The sequence below is a fragment of the Corvus hawaiiensis genome, chromosome 11 (assembly GCF_020740725.1).
Source record: "Corvus hawaiiensis isolate bCorHaw1 chromosome 11, bCorHaw1.pri.cur, whole genome shotgun sequence".
NCBI lineage: Eukaryota > Metazoa > Chordata > Aves > Passeriformes > Corvidae > Corvus > Corvus hawaiiensis.
This window is the reverse complement of record NC_063223.1, coordinates 3,983,394-4,005,495: the sequence shown is the minus strand read 5'-3', so window position 1 is coordinate 4,005,495 and position 22,102 is coordinate 3,983,394. Positions and strand designations below refer to the sequence as shown.

General features: G+C 49.1%; 1 protein-coding gene and 1 long non-coding RNA gene across 2 annotated transcripts; one reads left to right on the top strand and one right to left on the bottom strand.

The window, feature by feature from the left end:
* Positions 1–1,227, bottom strand: LOC125331425. The gene is made up of 2 exons (XR_007206051.1): positions 937–1,227; positions 1–834 (listed from the first exon to the last, which is right to left on the bottom strand). It is a non-coding gene; the product is annotated as an uncharacterized LOC125331425 (long non-coding RNA).
* A 180-nt stretch (positions 1,228–1,407) lies between these two features.
* On the top strand, positions 1,408–14,477 carry EDEM1 (ER degradation enhancing alpha-mannosidase like protein 1). Its single transcript, XM_048315739.1, has 12 exons — positions 1,408–1,818; positions 2,535–2,607; positions 4,131–4,234; positions 5,040–5,211; positions 6,333–6,516; positions 7,030–7,204; positions 7,708–7,828; positions 8,237–8,407; positions 8,994–9,067; positions 9,796–9,892; positions 10,619–10,804; positions 11,707–14,477. Exons 1-12 carry the CDS (start codon positions 1,439–1,441, stop codon positions 11,794–11,796), a joined length of 1,827 nt encoding a protein of 608 aa, XP_048171696.1. The 5' UTR covers positions 1,408–1,438; the 3' UTR covers positions 11,797–14,477.
* The last annotated feature ends 7,625 nt before the right edge of the window (positions 14,478–22,102 follow it).

The following is a 22,102-nucleotide window of genomic DNA, read 5'->3' as shown; positions in this document are numbered from 1 at the left end:
TACTTGTTCTGGTTTAGATTTATTCATTCTACTGTTTCTGTTAAAATAATTGGAAAACAAAGATCTCACTTACAAACTACAATACAGGCTGAAGACAGATCATTATTGTCTGGTTGTCTGTCTATGCGTAGTAAGTCCTTTATTTTTTTCCCCTGTGTGGGCATTTTTCATATTCTGTGCCATTTCCTTGGAACAGATCAGGCACTTTGGTAAAAGGATGCAACACCAGAGTGAACAGGGCAGCTCAGTTCAGTGACAAGTGACCTGTTCACAGCCACTTACTCGGATGCTGTTGAGGTTGCTGGGGTAGCTCGGAGCTGGGTCTCCCCTTTACTTCCCCCAGCTGTGGTTGCTTTCTGTTCTTTCGCTTATCTTCAAGGGGTTTGGTACTGCCAGCACTGCCGGAGTGTGTTCACTTTCACACCTACACCTGGCGTTTGTCGGCTCTTCTATTGCTGCAGCTCTCCGACCCGCAGCTGCCTCGGAGCTGCTCCGCTCTCCCCGAGCCCGTCCCACCGGCTCACCAGTGCTGCGGTCACACCTTGATGCTCCGTTTGCCACGTTGTTGTCCAGTCCGTTCTGGCACTGTGCGATGGAAATCCTTGTGCCCATCTCCTCCACGATGCTGGCCCGGCAGCGTGGCTTGGCTTCCTCCCACCCCAGTTCCCTGCTGCCCGAGGAACGCGGCTCCTGCCCTCGCCGGGGCTTGTTCCCTGCCGTGTTCTGTGGCCCCAGGGTAGGCCGAGGGTCTTCTAGTGCCCCGCGTGGGGTGAGCGGGGCTGGGCTGCAGGAGCTGCGGGTCACGCGTGTCGCAGAACCGCAGGATCGCTGAGGCTGGAAAAGACCCAAAAGATCATCGAGTCCCAGCTGTGCCCGATGCCCACCCTGTCCCCAGCCCAGAGCACTGAGTGCTAACTCCAGCCCTTCCTTGGGCACCTCCAGGGATGGGCACTCCAAACCTCCCCGGGCAGCCCCTTTCCATGGAGGTAAATTCCCCCTGCTGTCCAGCCGCTGTCACCGGCACTCCCGGGGCCTTTCCCAGTTCTGCAGCCGCTCGGCCCCAGCCCGGAGCGCTCCGGGGGTGGTTGTGACCGCAGGGCAGGGCCCGGCACCGGAGCAGGGCCCATCGCCCGGCTCTGTCCGGGGAGGCCGCGCCGCTGCCCGGTCCCGCCCTGACCCTACGCCCGGGCGGAGCCGCGGCCGCGAGCCGTGCCACGACAGCCCCGCGCGCCCCGCCCCTTTAAGGCGGCCGGGCGCTGCCCTTGAGTGACACACCGCGCGCCCTGTGGCCGGCGGCCGCTCCCCCTTCCGCGCCGGCTCCACCAATAGCAGTGCGGCGTGGGCGGCCCTTGCGCCGCTCCGGCCCGCGGTTCCTGTCCGCTCTTAAAGGGGCCGCGGCAGGGCGCGGGCGGCGCCGCTGCGCTATGCGCGGGCGGCCATGCGATGGCGGTCGGTGGTGCTGGGGCTGCTGCTGCTGCGGCTCGGGCTGCAGGCGCTGCTGACGCTGCTGCCCGCGCTGGCCCGCGGGCTCTGCCTGCACCCGCGCCTGCCCTGCCCCGGCCCGCGGCCGCCCGCGCTGCCCGGCCCGCCCGTGGGCTCTGCGGGCCGCGAGGCCCGGCTGTGGGGCGCGGCGGCGGGCGGCGATGAGTACGAGCGGCGCTACAGCGGCGCCTTCCCGCCGCAGCTGCGGGCGCGGCTGCGGGACGCGGCCCGGGGCATGTTCGTGTTCGGCTACGACAGCTACATGGAGCACGCCTTTCCCCGCGACGAGCTCGACCCTCTGCACTGTCGCGGCCGCGGGCCCGACCGCCGCGACCCGTGAGTGCGGCCGGGGGATCGGGGCCGTGGGCACGTCCGTGGGATGCCGGGGTGGGCGCGGGGCGCGGGGTGGCACCGCTCCGTGTGTCTGTCCCCCAGGCGGCCGGGCTGGGCCCAGCCTCCTCCCAGTGCTGCCCTGCGACAGGGCAGTTGGTAATGGCCATAAGCTAAAATACAAGAAGTTCCACCTCTGTATGAATCACGGGATGGTTTGGGTTGGAAGGGACCTTAAAGCCCATCCAGTGCCACCCCTGCCATGGCAGGGACACCTCCCACTGTCCCAGGCTGCTCCAAGCCCCAATGTCCAGCCTGGCTTTGGACACTGCCAGGGATCCAGGGGCAGCCCCAGCTGCTCTGGGCACCCTGTGCCAGGGCCTGCCCACCCTCCCAGGGAACAATTTCCTGCTAATATCCAATGTCAACCTACTCCCCTTAAGTTTGAAGCCATTTCCTCTTGTCCTGTCACTCCAGTCCCCTCCATATTTCTTGTAGTCTCCCTTCAGGTACTGGAATGAACTTTTTTCCATGGTGGGGCAGAGCCGTGGAACAGCTGCCCAAGGAGTCATGGAGCCTTCCCTCCTGGAGACATTCCAAACCCACCTGGACACATCCCTGTGTCACCTGCTCCAGGTGACCCTGCCTGGGCAGGGGGTTGGACTGGATGATCTGCACAGATCCCTTCCAACCCTAACGGTTCTGTGATTCTGCTCTTCCAGCTCCAACCTGAACATCAATGATGTGCTGGGGAACTACTCCCTGACGCTGATCGACGCGCTGGACACGCTGGCGGTGAGTCCTTGGGGTGAGGACACTGCCCTGGTCACCCTGGGACCTGCCCTGGTCACCCCAGGGACTGCCCTGGCTGGGGGTGCTCCCCAAGGCGTGGCTGGGTGTGTGGTGGCAAATAGCTGGATCACAAGCTAACAGCTGGATCACAAACCAGCAGTGTCATACGGGGGTAAGAGAATGAGAGTAGCTGGAGATGTGTCAGCAGGGATTTCCAGAGGAGACAGGAAATTTTGAAGCTCCTCCCCAAGGTTCAGACGAGATTATCTTTTGGGATATGCCGTTGTTCTGGTGCTCAGGATGGGTGGATTCGAACTGGGACTGCTGAGAGGTCCATCAGGAGGAGGGCTCCTTGTGTACACAATAACTGGAAGAGCTCTGGTTGTTTCACTTGGCAGAGACGGCTTGACTGACACACAGATCTGTGTGAAGAGTGGTGAAAGGAAGGAGGGGAAAACCTATAAAGCTGCTTGTCCCCTGCATTTCTGATAAAACTGGAAGATAATGTGAGGAGCAGCTCAGTTTTGTGTTAGTAGTACCAGGGTATGGGGTCATGAGGAAGAGCCCCCTCCCTGGGCATACTCAGTGACCCCAGTAGGTTTCATTATTCTCACCTGTGCAGCCAGGGCAGGTTTGTGCCTTCTGGAGTGTCGGCGCTCACTGGTGTGCTGGAGCCATGGGGGATGTGTATCTCCTCTGGTGCAGGAGGTGCTTTGTGCACTTTGGGATATCAAACCCTTCCCATTCTACCCTGGGACTGCAGTAGTGGAGAGGAGCTGCTTGAGCAGGGCAGCTCGGAGCAGAACTGAAAGCAGAAGTGGGGGAAGTGCTGGATTTTACTGAAAGAGAAGTTTGGGATCTGTGATCAGCTATGTGGCTGATAATGGTGCCTTTCTGTCCTCCACCACCAGTGGGGCAGTGCATAAGGTCTTTTCTCAAATATAAAGCTTCTAGTTGCTCAAGTCTCTTGTGTTTGAGAAGCTGCTGCATGGGGGAAGCCTGTTCTGCTCCTCATTGCTCCAATGAAACATGTGGTGCTTCCCCACTGGGTCTGGTAATGGGGAGAGCTGGCACCTGGTGCTTTGGTTAAAAATCTAGGTATGGTCCCTGTAAACCAAGTGTTTTCATGAACTCAGGCAAGCAGGAACCTGTGTTTTCATTCCACATTGCTGCTCCCTTAAAGCTCAGGCTGAATTTACATCTGTCTCTGGATGCAGTGGAAATCACTTCACACCTAGACCTGTAGGAAGCAGGCACAAGGGAACCCTTGGATGTGCAGTGTTGGGTCAGGAACCTGAAAGGGTGGACTTGCCTTTGGTCACATAAACATCAAATCAGACTTCATTGTTGTGCAAGTTATGTTATGCATCAAGCTAAACTTAACTCTTGGATCAATAGTTCAGACAGTTTGAACACTCAATGTGCTAAATCTGACTGCTGGTCTAAGATGTGAACTTGCCATTCTCTTCTCCAGCCCTCTTCCCCAAGCAGTAATTGTACAAAAGAGCTTTGTTTTTCTGTAAAAGGTGATGGGAAACTCCTCTGAATTCCAGAAGGCAGTGAAGTTGGTGATTGACACAGTTTCTTTTGACAAAGACTCAACAGTCCAAGTTTTTGAGGCAACAATCAGGTATGTGGTGCTGAGTTTCTGTCTTTAAAGCAGTAACACGGTTAAAGACCTGGTGTATGTAATTGCAAAGTCAAATCATTGATTATGAGGTCTTTGGCAGGCTTTAGTCCATAATTGTTCCTCAAGTAAGCTGTTTCTTAATCTTCTATGAAAATATTCCATCCTTTCATATTGGAAACTATTTTAATCAGTGCTGTGTGCCCTGGAGCAGTGAGTCAGTGATTGTCTCTGTGCTTGCAGACTCTTTTTTGTTGTTGCTCTTGCAGCAGAGACTCAGATCTGTGCACAACAAACAACCCTGGGACAGCTTTTCCTGGGTCTGTTTTTCTTTCGTGGACTCCTGCTCACTTTCACTTTCGTTTCAGATGCAAAACAGACCCATCTGTCTTGGAAATGGGTTTAGATGCTGTCTGATTTTAAAAGGTTTCATTTTCTGAGTGTCTCAAACAGTGTTTATTCCTGCTTCACTTGGCTAGGCATTCTTTTTGCTGAGTACTAAGTTTATGTAACACCCTTCCTGCCATTTGCAGGGCCAAGGAGCTGTTCCCTCCTAAATAGCCTTGTTACAAGAACTCCTGGGTTAGGTAAATTTTGCAGAACCAGGTTTTGGTACACTGTGGCTGACAACAGCATGACTTCTACATGTTTTCACTACTGGTGGGGGAAAACCCACCATGGGTCATTTTCTGTAGTGCCTGTAAGGAGCACAAAGTAATAATTCTGACAGACATGACACCAGTAAGGTGTTTAGGTGACGAATGAGGTTCAGAACAGACTGAAAACCTGAATTTTCCTTTTCCCACAGGGTTTTGGGAAGCCTGCTGTCTGCCCACATCATAATCACAGACACCAAGCAGCCCTTTGGTGACATGACCATCAAGGATTATGACAATGAGCTGTTGCATTTGGCTCATGACCTGGCAGTGAGGCTGCTCCCAGCCTTTGAGAACACCAAAACTGGCATTCCCTACCCTCGGGTGAGTGGACACAGCAGCCCTGGGGGGAAATAGACTCAAAGCAGTTTTTCAGCTGTCTTACAACTTAAATCTTGTGCCCTTCTATGTGCACTTGGGGTATTGAGCCTGCTCTAAGTTATTCTAAAATGACACAGGGGAAACTGCCCTAAGTTTTGGTGACATGGGCAATACAAGTTGCTCCTTCTGTCTAGTAAATGTTTTCCCTGGGCTGATTTTTCACTGTGTTTATTGTTCCCTGTAGGTCAGGAGTCATTTGGTTCTGTGCTGTTTGGCTGGAGCATTCCCTGCCCCGTGTCACACAGCAGCAAACAGTACTGGCATTAACAAGAAACACTGTAAAGGCAAATAGCTGAGGAAAGTGACTTTATTGGTGACTTGCTACTAAAACAATTGTATTGGAATAAAACTCTTCTGAAATATTTATCATACTGGGCTTGGAATTTATAATTTTCCTGAGTGCTGCTCAGTGGGTACTCAATACTTTGGGATTCTTGGATGCTGCAGCCTCTTGTTTTAAGCAGATGCAGTTGGCAAGGAGAAGGCTGCCACTTCTACTGGAACAACCCTAAACTGCAAAACTGTAATTAGCTCTTGCCTGGCTGCTCTTAATTTCTGGAGACAGCAGCACTGCTTTTCCTCCAGACCTGTCAGGCTGTAGAAACATGAATTTTCACTTCTGTTCAGGGTCTGGTAAAGCAGCTGAGGGTGGTGTAACTTCCCTTCAGCTCTGTGTTCTCTGGGGAAGTGGAGGAACATCCACTAAGGAAGCTTTTGGTTTCAAGAGCACGAACTGAGGGGCAGCAAAGAAGGAGAAGCCTGAATGTTTAGGGGAAAGCATGAAAAAGTGGAGTGGAGCTTGCAAGGATTAGCAAGTACAAGAGAAAAAACAGGATTGCCCACTTTAAGCATGATGCTATAAAGCTGGAAGAAGAATTTCAGGAATTCTACAGGAAAGCTTTCCAAGCAGCAATGGGCTGGTTTTCTCTCTCTGTGACATTCCATGCTGCATATTGTGCAAAAACCACCAAAGAGGCTTGTTCCTAAGTGTGAGGGTGCAGCTGTGAGCACAGCTGGCTGAGGGCCAGCCTGCCTGTCCCTGTTGGCACTGTCGCTGTTCACAGGTGAACCTGAAGAAGGGGGTTCCTCCAGACAGCCACAATGAAACCTGCACAGCAGGAGCTGGATCCTTGCTGGTGGAGTTTGGGATCCTCAGCAGGCTGCTTGGTGACTCCACGTTCGAATGGGTGGCCAGGAGAGCTGTGAAGGCCCTGTGGAGCCTCAGGAGCAATAACACTGGACTGCTGGGTAATGTCTGGGTGCTGCTGTGTCCACTGGCTCCGTGTTCAGCCTGCCTCAGGCTGTGCCAGCAGCCTGCAGTTCCTTCATGTGTCCTAAACTTTGTCCTTCTGCTCCGTCTGTAGCTGTTCAGTCACTTTCTCCTTGTGTGCCCAGGGGCTGTGTTGAACAAATGGCACTGTGGGGTTTTGTAAGAAAAATGGAGTCTCTGAATGACTCCTTAGGGCACACACATCTCAAATAGAATTTTTCACAAAACTGGGAGATGGAACTGAAGGCCCTGATTTGTGTCCCCATTAATGTAATTCAGATTGGCAGATGACTAAAAGTAATTAAAATAACTGCATGTGTGTGGGTGTTCCTCAGATGAATCCACCACTGTAACACTTTATCTGATGTTAATCTTTGATCCTTCCTCCTTGGGAATTTCTGAATGTGTAATATTCCCCCAAATCTTGACTGGATTGGTTTTCTCTGATGTACTCAGCAACCTCAGACTAAACTTTTTGTTTGTTCTGAAAGGAAATGTTGTGAACATCCAGACTGGTCACTGGGTTGGAAAGCAGAGCGGACTGGGAGCAGGGTCAGATTCGTTCTATGAGTACCTGCTGAAGTCTTACATCCTCTTTGGGGAAAAGGAAGACCTGGAGATGTTCAACGCTGCCTATCAGAACATTCAGAACCACTTGAGGAGAGGGTATGTGATTTGTGTCAGCATCAATTCCTGGAGCAGTGAATCCTCCAGCAAGATGAAACACTGTTTATAGTGCTTTGTGTCATGCCCCAGAAAATCTGTGTTCTCTTTACTTGAAGAAGCAAAATCTCATTTTCATGGTAGTCTCCTCACTCCTCAGCAACCGATCGGGTGCAGAGAAACCAAGCTGGTTCCTGTCCCATTTATAAATGTTAAGGCTGAGAAAAGTCTGGCACTGCAAAGGAAATGTATTAAATTGGCTGCTTTGTTCTTCTGAAGGCCTGATCTTGCCTAGCATGACTTTTTGGTAGAGATTCTGCTGGCAGAGCTCTAAGATAGGATACATCCCTTTATGAATTAACTTCTCTGAGAGCATGACCGATGTTTTGGTTCCTTTCAAAATGAGCCCAGCACAGCAAAGCAGTGGCTCCTTGCCTTTGCTGGTGGCAGTGCACTGTGCTCTCCTCAAGCAGAGGCATTTCCATGTTGCTCTTGTTCCCTGGCAGTCGAGAGGCCTGCAATGAAGGAGAAGGTGACCCTCCCCTGTACGTGAACGTGAACATGTACACGGGCCAGCTGATGAACACCTGGATCGACTCTCTGCAAGCCTTTTTCCCTGGACTGCAGGTAAGCTCTCCTGCTGCTAAAGGCCAAGTAGAAAGGCTCATCCTAATCCTGGGCTGGGAATGAGTCTGAGCAGTTCTGAGCTGAGCTCCCACCTGTGGGTTTGCATCTGGTGGCTCTGATAAGAGTTCAGTTCAGCTCTGCATTAACTCAACAATGTGGGGAGGCCTGGCCTGCTCCCTGCTGGATCTGGGAGACTCTCAGCATCCCTCTTTTAACCTCAGATTTGTATTCTGTGCTGTGAGGCTGAGCTCTGCTAAAGCTTTTGCTGCAAAGAATGAATACATTAGTACTTTTTTGGGGGGTTATTTTGTGTGTGTTTTATGAGGGGAGAGTTGTGTTAGATGCCACGTTCTCATCTTTGCTGGCTGGCAGCATTAAGTGTGTGTCTCTGGCTGCTGTTGTGCCCAGGTGCTGATAGGAGATGTGGAAGATGCCATTTGTCTCCATGCCTTCTATTATGCCATATGGAAACGCTATGGAGCTCTCCCAGAGAGGTACAACTGGCAGCTGCAGGCCCCAGACGTTCCCTTCTATCCACTGAGGCCGGAGCTGGTGGAGTCCACATATCTTCTTTATCAGGTATTTCACTTCTCTGAGTTACAAACCGTGGCTTGGCCAAAATGGTTTTGTTCAGAAAGTCACTTTTCCCCCCCTGACCTCTGGCCAGCTGAAGTTTGGCAGCCCTGGAGCTGCCTGTTGGCATGTGGAGGTCTCTGGGCAGGCACTGCGGTGTTGTGCAATGTTGTTGCTCTGCTGATTGCTTCAAAAAAAGCCTTTTTTCTAAGGCAGGCAAAAACAACACTCAACAACCTTTTCTAAAAGGTGCTGGCAGATTTTTGCAAGGCAGAGACTTGTGACTGCTTAACCAAAATTGTTGTAGTAAATATAACAGCTTTCCTTGCAACACTGTCCAGGCACAGATACAATAAACTAAAATAACTGTCTGCCTACAAGGAAGGTATCAGAGAGTTTGGATTTACTGCAGGTTTAGGATTGCACTAAAGCAAATGTGAGAAGCTTGCACAGGCTAATCCAAGTCATGCTCCTATAAAGATAAATTTGCTGTGTGATACACAAGACTCTGGTACCAATAGGCCTTTGTTGTGTTATTTTTACAAGATTTCAAAATTGCTGACTCTAACTCTTGTCTGTCTTCCTTATTTAGGCCACAAAGAACCCATTTTACCTTCATGTGGGAATGGATATTCTGCAGAGTTTGGAAAAATATACAAAAGCAAAGTCAGTCTTCAATGTTTTTTTCTTCTCTCAGTGCTATATACCTACATTTTATTATACAAATATTATATAGAATCCAGTCTGCCACATGTAGGTAAACCAGAAAACCCAACCCTCCTTGAAAGCCACAAGTGGTGATTTACTTACTGAGCACTTCTTTCTTTCCCATCTGAAAATGAAATTACAGTCCAGTGGCAACTTCGTACCTTCAGAATTTTGTAACTGCCTTTGAAAATGCATTGTTGATTATCAGCTGCTAAAAGCTGCTGAAAATAGTAGTTGGGATTTTTCCTAGGGATCCTGCAAGACTATTTCTCACCTCGTGGTGTTGAGCTGAACTGAGGGATGCCCCCTAAGCCAGAAGCTGTTGCATATCAGCTTCCAGTTCAAGACAGCAGCAGTGAATCCTGACTTTAATACTGAGTAGCTGAACCTCTTGCAAGACTCAGAGCGAAGACAGTGAATTTTTATTCCTTATTATTAACTGACTCATTTTGTAACCAATGTGTAATGATTGGCCAGGTCAAGCATTGCAGTTGAGTGGGGTTCAGGTGATCACAGACCCCTCAGGACCCCAGAACTAATAAGCAATGAGTGCTTGCACAACACAGTTGTTCCCTTTGAACTTCACCCCTGGCAGTTGGAATGGTCTGGAGTAAAGGAATATCTGGGGAGCAGTTTGGGAGCAGGACAGCTGGGAATTAAAGCCAAACCAATGTTCCATGTTGCAGGTGTGGCTATGCCACGTTGCACCACGTGGTGGAGAAGACGAAGGAGGATCGAATGGAGAGCTTTTTTCTCAGTGAAACCTGTAAATACTTGTACCTGGTACGTGTGTGTTCCTCATTGCCAAGATACTGTGCACAAACATGCTAGAGTGAGGAGGTGGGAGGCTATTGATTATTAATTATTAATTAAACTGGGTTGGGCTGGGGGTGGGACGTCATTAATTACAACCTGCTGGGCTCTAGGACTTGTGTATGGGAGTGATTCAGGCTGTGCTCCTCTGCTTTGACCTCACCCCAGTCTCTGAGGTTGGGCAGCTGCCCAGCTGTGGTTCCTGAACCTGGAGAGCTGGAAAGGAGAGGGGACAGGACTGGAGGAAGCTGCTGCTCAGCTCTGAGCTAACTGCTGCTTGTAGCCCTCCTGCCTGGAGCAGCCTCTGCTTTCTCCCCACCGGGCTTTGGCACTCCCAGGAGAAAGCATTTGGGCTGACATTACCTAAGCCCCTGTTCTCAATCTCCCTTAGTGCAGAAAACCAAATAAATCTATGACTGAGTGGATGCCAGCCTAGAAGTGCCTCACAGAGCAGCTTAGAAAATAAGGGCACTTCAAGTTGTGTGCAAAGTTTTCCTTCTGCTCTCCTCTTTTAACTGCTCAGATCAATCCCTTGCATTAAGACGATTTATTTCCATTTGCTCCAGCATTATTTAGCACTAAAAGGTGTTTTTGTGTGCTCCTTCAATGCGTGAATACCTGTTTGCAACTCCTCATTACTGGGACATGAAGGGTGCTGCACACCAACAATGACTGTCTCTCCCATCTCTCGTTTAGTTGTTTGATGAAGAGAATCCAGTGCATAAATCTGGGAATAAGTTCATGTTTACTACTGAGGGCCACATCGTGTCTGTGGATGAGCGTTTCCGGAACTCGCTGTGGGAAGACATCCTCCCTGGAGAGGAGGACAGCGCCGAGAAAACCAAACCCACGGAGCTGAAGGCAGCCAACTTCAGCTCCAACGTAAGGAATGCACAGGCTGCTCCTGCCTTGGGGATGGAGGAGGGGCAGGCAGGACAAAAAGAGCCATTTGGAGGTGGTACTGTAGACAATTTCCTTTAGGCATGTTAAATATCTGAGAAGCTCCCGTGAAAAGCACTTGCAGCAGCAGCAAAAATGGGATCATGTGAGGGATTGTGGTGAGAGTGAAACCTGTCCCCTTTGAAGTATTTTGCAGCAATTTTTTTGTTCTTTGTTAATTTATTTCCAGTTATTTTTCCCTTCCCCTTTGCCCTTAAAACTCTGCAGTGCTGCTGTCAGGAGGAGAGGGAGAAGCAGAGGGTCATTTAAACCAAGCTTTGTCTTCCTCAGGGTGGTTTTGGGGGTGTAAAGGGGACCTTTCTTAGCAAGGCCTCAACTGAGCCCAGAGCTGTGAGCTCCAGTGCCCATCACCAACCAAAACAGATCTGGTTTTAATCAGGGCATCACAGAATGGTTTGAATTGAAAGGACTTTGAAGGTCATCTCATTCCACCCCCATGGGCAGGGACACCTTCCACTAGAGCAGTTACAGAACAATGTTTTTAAACCTCTGCTGGTAGGTTCTGGTGTGGTTCCTTCCCTCCTCCCCCCAAAACTCCAGAAAAAGAGCATTATTTTAAACATTCACAGTTGTCATAGTGAAGGAAATCTCAGTTGCACAACAAGCTGTGCTGTATGTTTGGAAGCTGCAGCCTGCACTGAGGAAACACTTGCTGCTCATTTATGGGATTTGTGGGGAAGTCTGCAAAGAATGAGGGAAACTTGGGATAAAAAGTGTTATTTGATACAATTTTCTGTACTGGGAGGATCTGAAAGGATTGCAGAGGGATGGGATTGCCTGGGTTTGGATTTGAGATTTTAAAAATATTTAAATTTTCTTAACAGTGTAACAGAGTCCCTGATGAGAGGAGGTACCTGCTGCCCCTGAAGAGCAACTACATGAGACAGATCGACAGGATGGTGGGACTGATCTGAGGGACTCTCCAGGGAAACTTTGGAGGAGCCTGGGATTCCTCTGCAGACATTCCTCCCCCTTCAGCTGCTCCCTGCACAGGCTGAGTGCCCCAGGTGTCCCCTGGGCCTGTGGTCAGCCGTGGACACAAAGGAGATGGAGCTCAGTGCTCTGAGCTGGGGTAACCTCCTGTGCCACCCGAACACACAGCTCTCGTTTCAGGACTTCCTATGAAAAATGTTGTTGCAAATGAAGGCTGAATATGTTTTAAAAGAAAAAGAAGGCAAATTGGCCTGTGCCACTTAGCTACCTCTTTGTGGCTGTGTTACAAATGTCCCTCTAGAGAAGGGTCTGGTGTTTAATTTGAAGTGATCTTGGCTTGGGGAAGGAGGGGGAAAGTGCAATTTTTTACACCAAGTTGAATTATTGAATTTTTCTGACTAGCAATACACAACCTTAAGGTCTACTCAGGTAGGAACCCACTGGGTTTGTTGAAACAAAACTGCTCTATCTACTCTTGGAAAGAGAACTCCTGGTGGTGTAAAAGCTGTTGGTAGAGTCTGATATCCCTCACACACACAGCTGATAGAACAGGCAGGGTTGTGAGAGCCTGTAGCTGCAGAAACCAGTGATCAAACCAATCCAGGTGCCTTTTTGGAAGGGAATGGGGGGAGGGAAGGGGGAATTGCAGAGCCACTCAGGCAGAAGTTCCCAAAGTTTCCTTGTTTGCCATGTTTTAGTGCCTTTTCAGGAGAGATGCTGCTAAGAACTGGTGTCACAGTACACGAAGAACAAACTGTTCCACATTCCTGACAGGATTTGTGTTAGTGCCTTAAGTTCTCTTCACTAGCAGGGAAAACTGAGCTTCCTTGGGAAGATGGAAAAGTATTTTAGATGAGCTGGTTGCAAAATACAGTGGAGCCCAAAGTCACTTAAAAAGAGATGATTTCCCTTTTTTGTCTTTTAAGATCCTGGAAGAATATCTGTCTATGAAATTTTGGGAAGAAAGCAGTTAAGGGCTTGAGGGATGACAACAAACTGAGGCCAAAACAACATTCTTAAATATAACAAGTTGGGGTTTTTTTTCCAGTGGTTCCCCGTTGCTTATATACTTCTAACTTTTGACTACAGTTGAAATAGTAAAATGTTATTTTTGGGTTAATGACTTTTAAGTTGAGGCTTAAATACCAGGGCAACTTGATCTGCTGTATTTTCACCTTCTTAAAACAACATTGGTTTTCATAAACCACGTGTTGCAACTCAAAACATTTCTAATAAATACGAAGTTTGTGCTGGAGAGGTTATTGTTGAAATCTTTTAATGTACAGATGCATCTCAGGGACTTTGTTATAGGATCTTCTGTTCCATGATAGTTGAATCTTATGTTCAGGCAAAAAAAAAAAAAAATCATCAAGTCTTCATGGTCTTAGTGTGTGTGTTTGAAGGGCTGAAGGGTTGGAGGGGGGGAGAGGGAAATAGGTTAAAATTTCCCAAATTATTGCAGTAGAATGGGTTGCCTTGGTGTTTGAAGCAGCTGGTGATTCCAGCTCCTGTAGAATTGGCTTTGTTAATGTATTATTGGAGTATCTGAGTCACCTGTTTAAAGGAAAACAGGAATTCAGGGTGGTGTGATGCAGAGAGGTGTTGGGAGAGGTTCAGGCTGTGCTTCCCAGCCAGTACAGGGTGAGGAAGGGCAAGAGGATGGACAAAGGCAGGGGAGACCTCTGCTCACCCAGGAAGCACAGGGATCTGGGCTCTGAAATGCTGCTCCTGGGCCAGCACGTCTCATCCAGCTCTGGAATGAGAAGTGGTGGGGTGGGAGCCCAGTGCAGCATCCCACCCTGGCTGTGTAAACTCAGAGTGGCAGTGCTGGGATGGACAGGACACAGGAAGGACAGGACACCAGGACAGACACACCCAAAGTGTGGTGGTGGCTTCTTCTGCTCCTGGTTTGTCCCTGACTCCCAGTTTAGCTCCCTGAATGTGTCACGCTCACCACTATGTGTTTGTGCCTTCTGAACTCCTGAACCCAGGGGAGGGTCCCAGCCCAGGATCACGCACAGAATCCATTCCAAAGTTTTCCAGAGAGAATTCCACGACTGTGAGAAAGTTGCAGAACAATTCTGCCATCCTTGTTTCCTTGTTTTTGCCAGGAATAGTGAAAGGTGGCTGAGTGGGAGCAGCCCAGCCAGGAATTGCAGCTTCCAGCCAAACATGGTCAGCTTCCCTTGGGAATTGCTTTGGAATTTCTGTTGCCAGGTGATGTGACAGTCATCTTTCCACAGAAATGCTCTTTATCCTCAAGGAAGCTGGTGGTAAAAGACTCTTGTGTTCCTTCAGGAGCCAACATTTCTTCCTCTTTGCTCTAAAACTGCTTTTAGTACATTTTTACTCTGTAAGGACAGGGCTCCTGTTATGCACTAAAATGAGAGCTTTTGTACAAGTCAATGGCATCAAAATGGAACTGATAACAGTGCTGGAATCACTTGCTGAAATAGACTCTTGTATTTCTTGGTATCATGTGCAATATCAAGTTTTCCTAACTAAAAGTGCCATGTATGCTCAATTGTTATTTATCCAGGAAGTATTTAACTGAGGAGGGAAACTTGGAAGAGGACCAAATGTGCTTGCATGAAATGTCCTGAATTTTCAACACTTGGCTTGCATTTTGCAGATCCACATTAAAAAGTAGCGTGTTTGACTACTCTGATGTGTGTTTGTCTTGTAGGGTGGTTCTTGCAAGGCTTGCAGGGGATCTCCCTGCACCTTCTGTACACTGGGATTTCACCTGGTTTGAGCTGGGATGGCTGCTTCCTGCAGGGGACTAAACCTACCCCACCCCAAAACAACAGGGCTCTTTCTTCTCCCCCGCTCCTCTTTCTGTCCATGAGGATTTGGGGGCAGCTGAGAGCAGGGAGTGATGTGGGATAAACGAAGTGTGGCAGCACCCAGCCTTGTGAGCAGGTCCTGACCTCCCTGCTGTGATTCCCAATCCTTTGTCCAATCAGTCCGTGAAGCACCTGGTTCAGGTGGGAATTCTGCACCAAGAGCCTTGCTGGGCTCTCTGCAGCCTGTGGATAACCACCCTGGGAAACAGCTCATGCTGGGTTTGAGAACAGGAACGTGGAAATGTGCTGTCTGACCATCACTTTGATTTATGGGTTCTCTTTTGCTGCCTTTTCCTCCTGGATTTGTTTTCTCTCTGATTGGCATTATCTCTTGTGTTGTTTCCTGGTTTGTAGTCCTGGTTCAGAGACTGCTGGAGCTGACAGGACGTTTGCTGTGTCTCCTGATCAAACTCCACGTTCCAAGGAAATGCCTGTTGAACATCAGTGATGGCAATTTTGCAGTGGTTTTAAAGTTCCTCTGGGTTTTTGGATAATGAGATCTTTGCCTTTTGTTACTTTTGTTGCATTCAGACTTCCAAGTGTCAGTTCCAAAGTGAGTGTAAAGGGGCTGAAATCCTGATTTTGGGGCAAGTACCCCAGCTCTGATGTTTTCACAGTGGTTGCACATTTACCAGTGGAGTCACTGCCCTGAGCTGCTGTTTACTGTCATTCTTTATCTTGTCTTGCTGCCTTATCTGCTTCCAGAGGGTTGGTCTGAAGTGGGACTGAGTGCTTTGACTGCAGCTTTTCCAGCCCACATTTAACAAATTACCTCAAAAAAGCCACTCTGCCATTGTTGCTGTCCTGAGAGATCGGAGTGTAGTAAGATCGTCTGTGATACAAGATTTAAAATCCAAAAATGCGCACAAAACCTCGCTGTTTGGGGGTAAAATGCATCGGACTGACTGGGTTTTGGAGCAGAGCAGAGGTCTGTGCTGCTGTAGCTCCGGTTTGCTTCCAGCAGAGCCCTCCCTTGTGCCGCGGTTGAGGTTTGGCTGTGCCACAGCAGCGCAGAAACCTCGGTGTCCCCAGGGCGGAGCGCTGGCAAAAGCAGCTTTCGAGCTTCCTGGGGAAAATGCGGGATTATCCCTGCCCGGGGAGCTGCCAAGGGTCACCGAGTGGGAAAGGGGGAATGGCACTTCTCACTCCTAGCGATGTTTACCTTTATCCGGCCGTGGAACTGCTTTCAGGGAGGGATTTTGTGCCACTGATCACCTCTTGAGGGGTTCATTCGCCTAAAAGACCTCAGCAAACGTTCCCTGGGAGCTGCTTTGTGCCCCTTCAGCCTCGTTTGTCCCCACGCTGAAGAGAGGCCATTGGTTTGGAACCATTTTACTGAAAAGCACCTTTTCTCCCCCAAAGATCTGGGATTTCTGTTGCCTTACGTTCTGCTCGGCTGTGCAAGAACAGGTCCGGGGAGCTGCTCCAGCCCCGGCGGAGCATTCCAGTGGCCAGAGCTGGTCACTCCCAGTTTCCAGGGGGAGGCAGCAGGACTGGTTCTTCAAACAGCAACCCAGGGAAGTTATTTTCCGTTTAGGTGATGCTGCTAAGGGGGGAAAGGCACCGGTACGGCGCAGTCCTCAGCTGGTGAGGATGCTCTGACCTCCTGCACAAGCCACAGGTGGGAACTGCCCTGGGGACTGGGAGAACTGGGAGAGCTGGGAGCAGCCCCAGTCCAGCCTTGGTGATCAGGGGTGGATTTAGTGGGTCCAGGAAGGAGCACCCGTCTCCATGGGGAGCAACTGGTGGGACTGGGAGTGCCCCAGTGCCCCCCTGCCCTGGGGAGAGCAGAGATTGTGGGGAGCACTCCCTGGAATTGGGAGGTTGTGGGGAGAATTCCCTTGGCTTTTGGAGATCATAGGGAGAGCTCCCTTGGCTTTTCCACACTGGAGGCAGGTGCTCTAAAAACACAAAAAAAACCCCAGACAAATTAAATGGAAAAAAAAATTTCAGTTTATTAATACTTTTGAATAATTGAAATTACTCGCTGGATAAGGCCCAGAGGCTTTCCAATAATGGCAATCTGCATACTGTTAATTATTTATAATGTTCATTTGGGCTAAGTCATTGCTAACATGAATAGCTCTTGGAGAGCTCCATGAATCATCATCCTCGTGGTGTGACAGCAGTGTGGTTCTGTCACAGAGCTGTGTTTTGTTAACTTCACATGGAATACAAAACTCATGAAAAAACACTGCTTTTCCCCCTCCTCTGTTTCAGAGGAGAGGGATTTTTTACAGTAGCCTTCAGGAGGAAAAATTAACTCTAGAAGGAGTATTTAAATAAGCATTTTTAATAGATCAAATATCCCCGTGCTCGCAGACGCTGCTTAATGAGAAAACAAATTGTGTGGGAGCTACAGATTCTCTTTTTTTATGTGCAAATGATTCCCTCTCCTTTCCTTTTGCTTCCCTCCCTGCAGCTGAGTGCACGGATACACCACGGCAGAGCCAGGACCTGGGGGAGCTGGTGGAGGGTAGGAAGGATAATGATCCATAATTTGGTGGCAGAAAAATCAGATTCAACAGAGTTGGAGCTGTTTGGTTTTTTTTTTTCCTTTTTTTTTTCTTTTTTCCTTTGCTTTATTTTCCTTCTTTTTCCCTTTGCATTATTTTCCTGCTTTTTCCTCCCTTCTTCTCTCCCTTCTTTTCTTCCCTTCTTTCCTCATTTCCTTTCCCTTTTTCCTTCTTTTTTTCCCTTTCTTTTTTTTCCTGGCTGGGAATGTGTGATAAGGAGAAGGAAAGGAGGTCTGATGTCAGATCTGAGATTCCCTGGAATTCAGGCCGTTGGGGTGTGAATGGAGGTCACAGAGATTTGGGGATAATCCCCTGTGTCCCAGTCCTGTTTTATCCACGGCCTCCTCATCCTGGGAAAGTGCAGATGGAACACAGGGGCAGAGCAAGGATGGGTCCATCAAGGGGGTCTAGAAGGTACATTGAAAACATCAGAAATGCCATTAAAAATTTTTAACTCATTATTTTCATTTTATTCCTGCACTCTGTCAGCTGGACTGGCCATGATCATCAAAAATCACATTTTGGGGGACAAAACCACGCTCAGCCCATCCTTCCCCTTTCTATTCCAGCTTTCTCTCCAGCTTTACCCTGGAATGATTTCTCCTCAGTGCAGAGGAATGCTTCAGCTCGGTGATTAATTAGTATTGCTATTAATACAAGATGCAATTGCATTGGATTAATCTATCTTATTGGTCAGGCTTTAATTAATTAGGTAATAAAAGCAACCCTTAAAAAGCCCCTTTGAACGCTGGTTAATGAAACCCATGGATCTACTTATTAAGAATTAAAACCTTTCTCTCTTTGATACTTCTCTGCTTTATTAAACTCTGCTTTGCATGGTTTGTCCCATCAATAACGAGGCTCTTTCTTCTGAATTGCTTGGTGCGAGCCAAGAAATCCCCTATTATCTAATTGGGGACAGCTCTGCCTGCTCAATAAATGCAGCAGCAGCAAAAGCCATTTGTTCCAGGCATTTTGTGTTGTTATTGTTATTAAAAAGCTCCGGTCTCGTACACCCCACACCCGTTTCCACATTAAAAAATCTTCTCTGCAGATGAAGAACTGGTTGCACCCCTGGGCTGGGAAGCCTGGGGCAGCTGCAGGCCCCGGTGGGACACAGCCTGCCTCGATCCCAAAGTGCTGGAGGAGAACACCCTTCTGGGGAGTTTGCTCCGTTTGGATGCATCCATCCCCTCCCTCCTCTGCATTCTCTGCTCCACCATTATTTTGGTCCCAACAGGTTGTGAGCAGTGGATGGAGCCGTGCTGCCTCCTGTGTTCCAGGAGGGGTGGGATAAAACCATAAACCAGGCTCCTGCTTTGTTTCCTGCCATTGCCTTGCCTTCCTCCTGCCCAGGGATTCCACTGGCATTCGCTGTGAGGAAAGCTCAGGGAATTCTCCTGCAGGGGCAGCTTGGAGGTTTTTAATGCTGGAAGAACCCAGAGGTTCTCTGTTTGTGTTTCACCCTCTGTGTCAAAACATTTCTGGTTGTAGCGTGGAAGGAGCTGGAATTCCATGATTTCTGGCTGTATCCTCAGTGATTCGCTCCAGCTGTTCCCCTGCCTGGCTTCTCCAGCTTTTCCAGCTGATTTAGCCTGTAAATCCATGGTTTTCCAAGGCAGAGTCAACCCCATGCTTTGCCCATTAGGACAGATGGCAACAGGGGGTGCAGGAAAGCTTTTTCTAAGAAACAACGAATTTAGAGAAAGCCAAGGAGGCACAAAGTGATTCTCAAGATCTAATTATTCCAGGGAATGAAAGCCAGCCAGGCTGCTTGAACTTGCCTGCTCAGGGTTATATTAATATGAAGCGTTTAATCATTAGGGAGATGGAATTAGTTCACCCAAATTGATCTCTAAGCTGAGCTGGAAAGTTGGACACAGTAATAATTCCATAAACTTCCTCAGAATAATAATTTTCCTGGACAATTATGCTGAAGGACATCACCTTGAGGGGCTCTGGTATCCACGTGTGCTGCACCTGGGAAGAGAGATGGAAAATGGAGCTGCTGGTTTTGAGAGAAAAGAATGGGAATGTTTTGTCTCCCATGCTGAGGCTCAGACCTCGTGGGGAGTTCTCCTGGATTTTCAATGTTTCTGCCTCTTTTTTTTTGTTGTTTTTAATTGAAGGTTTGGTTGGGGAATATTTAAGGGAAGTGTCTTTCATCTCTCAGTTTTTAATTTCCAGGCAGGAATTGTGATTTTAGCAGCTCCTCTTCAGCTTCTAATCCCAAGTGTAGTTGGGTTCAGCTGCCAGAATTTGTCTGAAGGATGGAAAAAATCGGGATAATAATTGAAGAAAATTGTTGGAAGTTTTTACAATGAAATAATGAGAACCAGGAGACTGTGATTAACAACTAATTATCAGAAAGTCTTTGCAGGTGGTCAGGACCTGCCCTTTCAGATTCTCTTGGCTTTGAGGGACTTTTTATAAAGCCTTTTTGGGTGAGATGTTGTAAAACTGCCCCTCGCCACTGCTTCTTGTTGCCATCCATCTGATACAGGTAGACTTGGCTGGACTCTGGTTTTCCCCACCTAAAATTTGGGAATATTACTCTGAGCACGGCAGATTTCAGAGCCTTTTACTGGCTTCAGTGGTTGAAATGGTGGGGAGGAGGTGGTGAGAATGGTTTGGAAAGGTGGTGGTCAGACAAAGGCTGGACTCAATGCTCTTGGAAGTGTTTTCCAGCTCAGTGAAATGAGAAGTGGTGCTGTCCATCAGCCAGACCTGGTGTTTGTGATCCAGGGTCCAGATCCTCACTGGCAAGGACAAGGACTGGAATTCAGGGCTGGACCCACCTGTGTGCTCTGTGGATCAGGAGAGGGCGACTGGGAGCCACCCAGTCTGCCAGTGGCCCATTAGGAGCAGAGCCTGTCGGTTAACCTGACTTACTGAAGTGGTTTTCAGACTTCTCAAATGTGGAGATGTTCGGTTTTTCCTTGTTCAGTATAAGGGAAAAAAAAGTCATTTATAACCTAAAAATGACTCAAAGTTTTAAAAAATGAATGCAGGAGAATGCAAACCAGAGCTGGAAAATAAGGGATGCTGTTGCTTGCCGGGATCCCTTCAGGAGAGAACAGCTGTGCAATCTGCAGCAGCAGCCAAAATGGACCCGAGGTGATGCTCTGGAAGAGTTTCATTGCCACAGCGAGTGAGTTCAGGGAAAAAGGGAATGGTGGAGACAGAGCCAGGCACCTGGGTCGGAGGAGGCAGCCCCGGTGAGTGTTCCAGGGGATGTTTTGTGTGGAGCTTTCTGGAGCAAACAAAGGAAGTCTGTAGCTGGCTATTGCCAGATGACTCAGGGTAATGACAGTGGGAGCAGTAAACAGTTTTAATTTATACAGGTGACATTTAAAATGCAAATCAGACCTTAAGATAATTGCTGGAAATAAGGCAGCCTCTGTTGGTTTAGGGAATATTTCCAGTTTCTATGGAAATTATTTATAATGCAGTGAGATCAATGAAGGAGCCTGTGCCTCACAGGGCTTGGCTGGAGCTGCTCCTCCGTGGAGTCACAGGATTTGTTCAAGGGGAATGCCTGGGGACAGGAGGGGGTCAAGGGAGTTTCTGGGGTAAAAATACTCAAATCTGTTGAAAAAAGATAATTTTTTTTCCTCTTGATGATGCGGATGGACCAAAGTGAGGTGATGTCACCATAGATGTGAGTGCCTAAAGCTACTCCTGGAGTCTCACACGTGTACCAGGGCTGGAGGGACAGGACAGGGGAACAGCTTCCCCCTGCCAGAGGGCAGGGTTAGGTGGGATACTGGGAAGGAATTCTGCCCTAGGAGGGAACCCTGAGTGGTTTTTGTTGTTTAGTGGATTATTTGAGAGCTCTGCCCTGACCTCTTCCAGAGCAATCATTTCAGTGAATGCCACCAGAGCATCTCCTGGGGACCTCAGCATCTTTATCTGATTTACAGGAGATTTCTGCTCTCTTTACAACCCCCAATCTTGTTTTCTGCTCTGATTCCACCTTCCTCTCCTGGAGCTGGACTTCGAGCCAGAGGCTCTGAGGATTTTTTGATGGGAATTACCTGAGTGCTTTTTTCTCCCCGATTAACCTCCCACAAACCCTTTAATTTACCTGCTATTAATCCCCCTTTGTACTCAGCTTCCAGGTCTGTTATTCCCTGTTCCTGCACACTCACCCAGCTGCCTGTGAGATGCAATCTTCTCCTTCCCATCTGAGCGGTTTCCGTGGGTGTAACAACGGGTCTGGGGCTGCTCCCACCCCTGTGGGTGTAAAAAGAAACCTGTTGGCTGGAGGGAATGGATACAAATGCAATTCTGGGTTGCAAAAGGACGCCTGAGGTGATTTGGGGCTGCAGTTTGGGGTGTGCTCAGTGTGTTTGGGAAGTGAGGGGCGAGGGGCAGCTGTGAGTGCACATGGAGCGGTGCCAGGGCACCTCCTGCATTCCCTGCAGGGGACAGGGATTATCCTGCTAGGGTTCCACAAGTGGCTGAATGATGCCAGCCTCGGGTCTTCCTCCTCCTCCTAAGCCCGTGCTCCCAGCTGGCTGCTCTGTGTCCCTGGAGTCCCTCTGGGGTGGCAGTGCCAAGGACACAAAGGCACTGGGAGCTGCAGCTGCCGCCCAAGGAGGATGTGCTGGGTGAGCCCAGCAGGGGCAGAGGGACCCGCCCGTGTGCCCACGGGGCTGGGGGACACTGTGCTACTCCAGTGAGGCCTTTATAGTCGAATTCCCTGTAAAAACCCATTCTTTTCCCTAATTATTCCTTTCCCAGCTGCTGTTGTATAAGGAAACACGAACCGGTCCTTTTCCCTTGTTCCTGTGCTTGTGTTCCTCTCCACGGCCACTGACACAACAGGTTCCCCTGGATGTCACCCCCTGGATGTCCCCCCTGCCCCTTTTCCCACCTGGAAGCTGCAGCTCAGCTCCCACCTGTGGCTCTGCCTGACCTGA

What these genes read in the sequence shown, in the direction of transcription:
- EDEM1 (XM_048315739.1), top strand. Translation starts at nt 1,439, where the DNA reads ATGCGATGGCGGTCGGTGGTGCTGGGGCTGCTGCTGCTGCGGCTCGGG. An exon ending in CAATAACACTGGACTGCTGG is followed by an intron (nt 6,517 to 7,029) that starts GTAATGTCTGGG and finishes TTGTTCTGAAAG; the next exon opens with GAAATGTTGTGAACATCCAG. An exon ending in CCACATATCTTCTTTATCAG is followed by an intron (nt 8,408 to 8,993) that starts GTATTTCACTTC and finishes TTCCTTATTTAG; the next exon opens with GCCACAAAGAACCCATTTTA.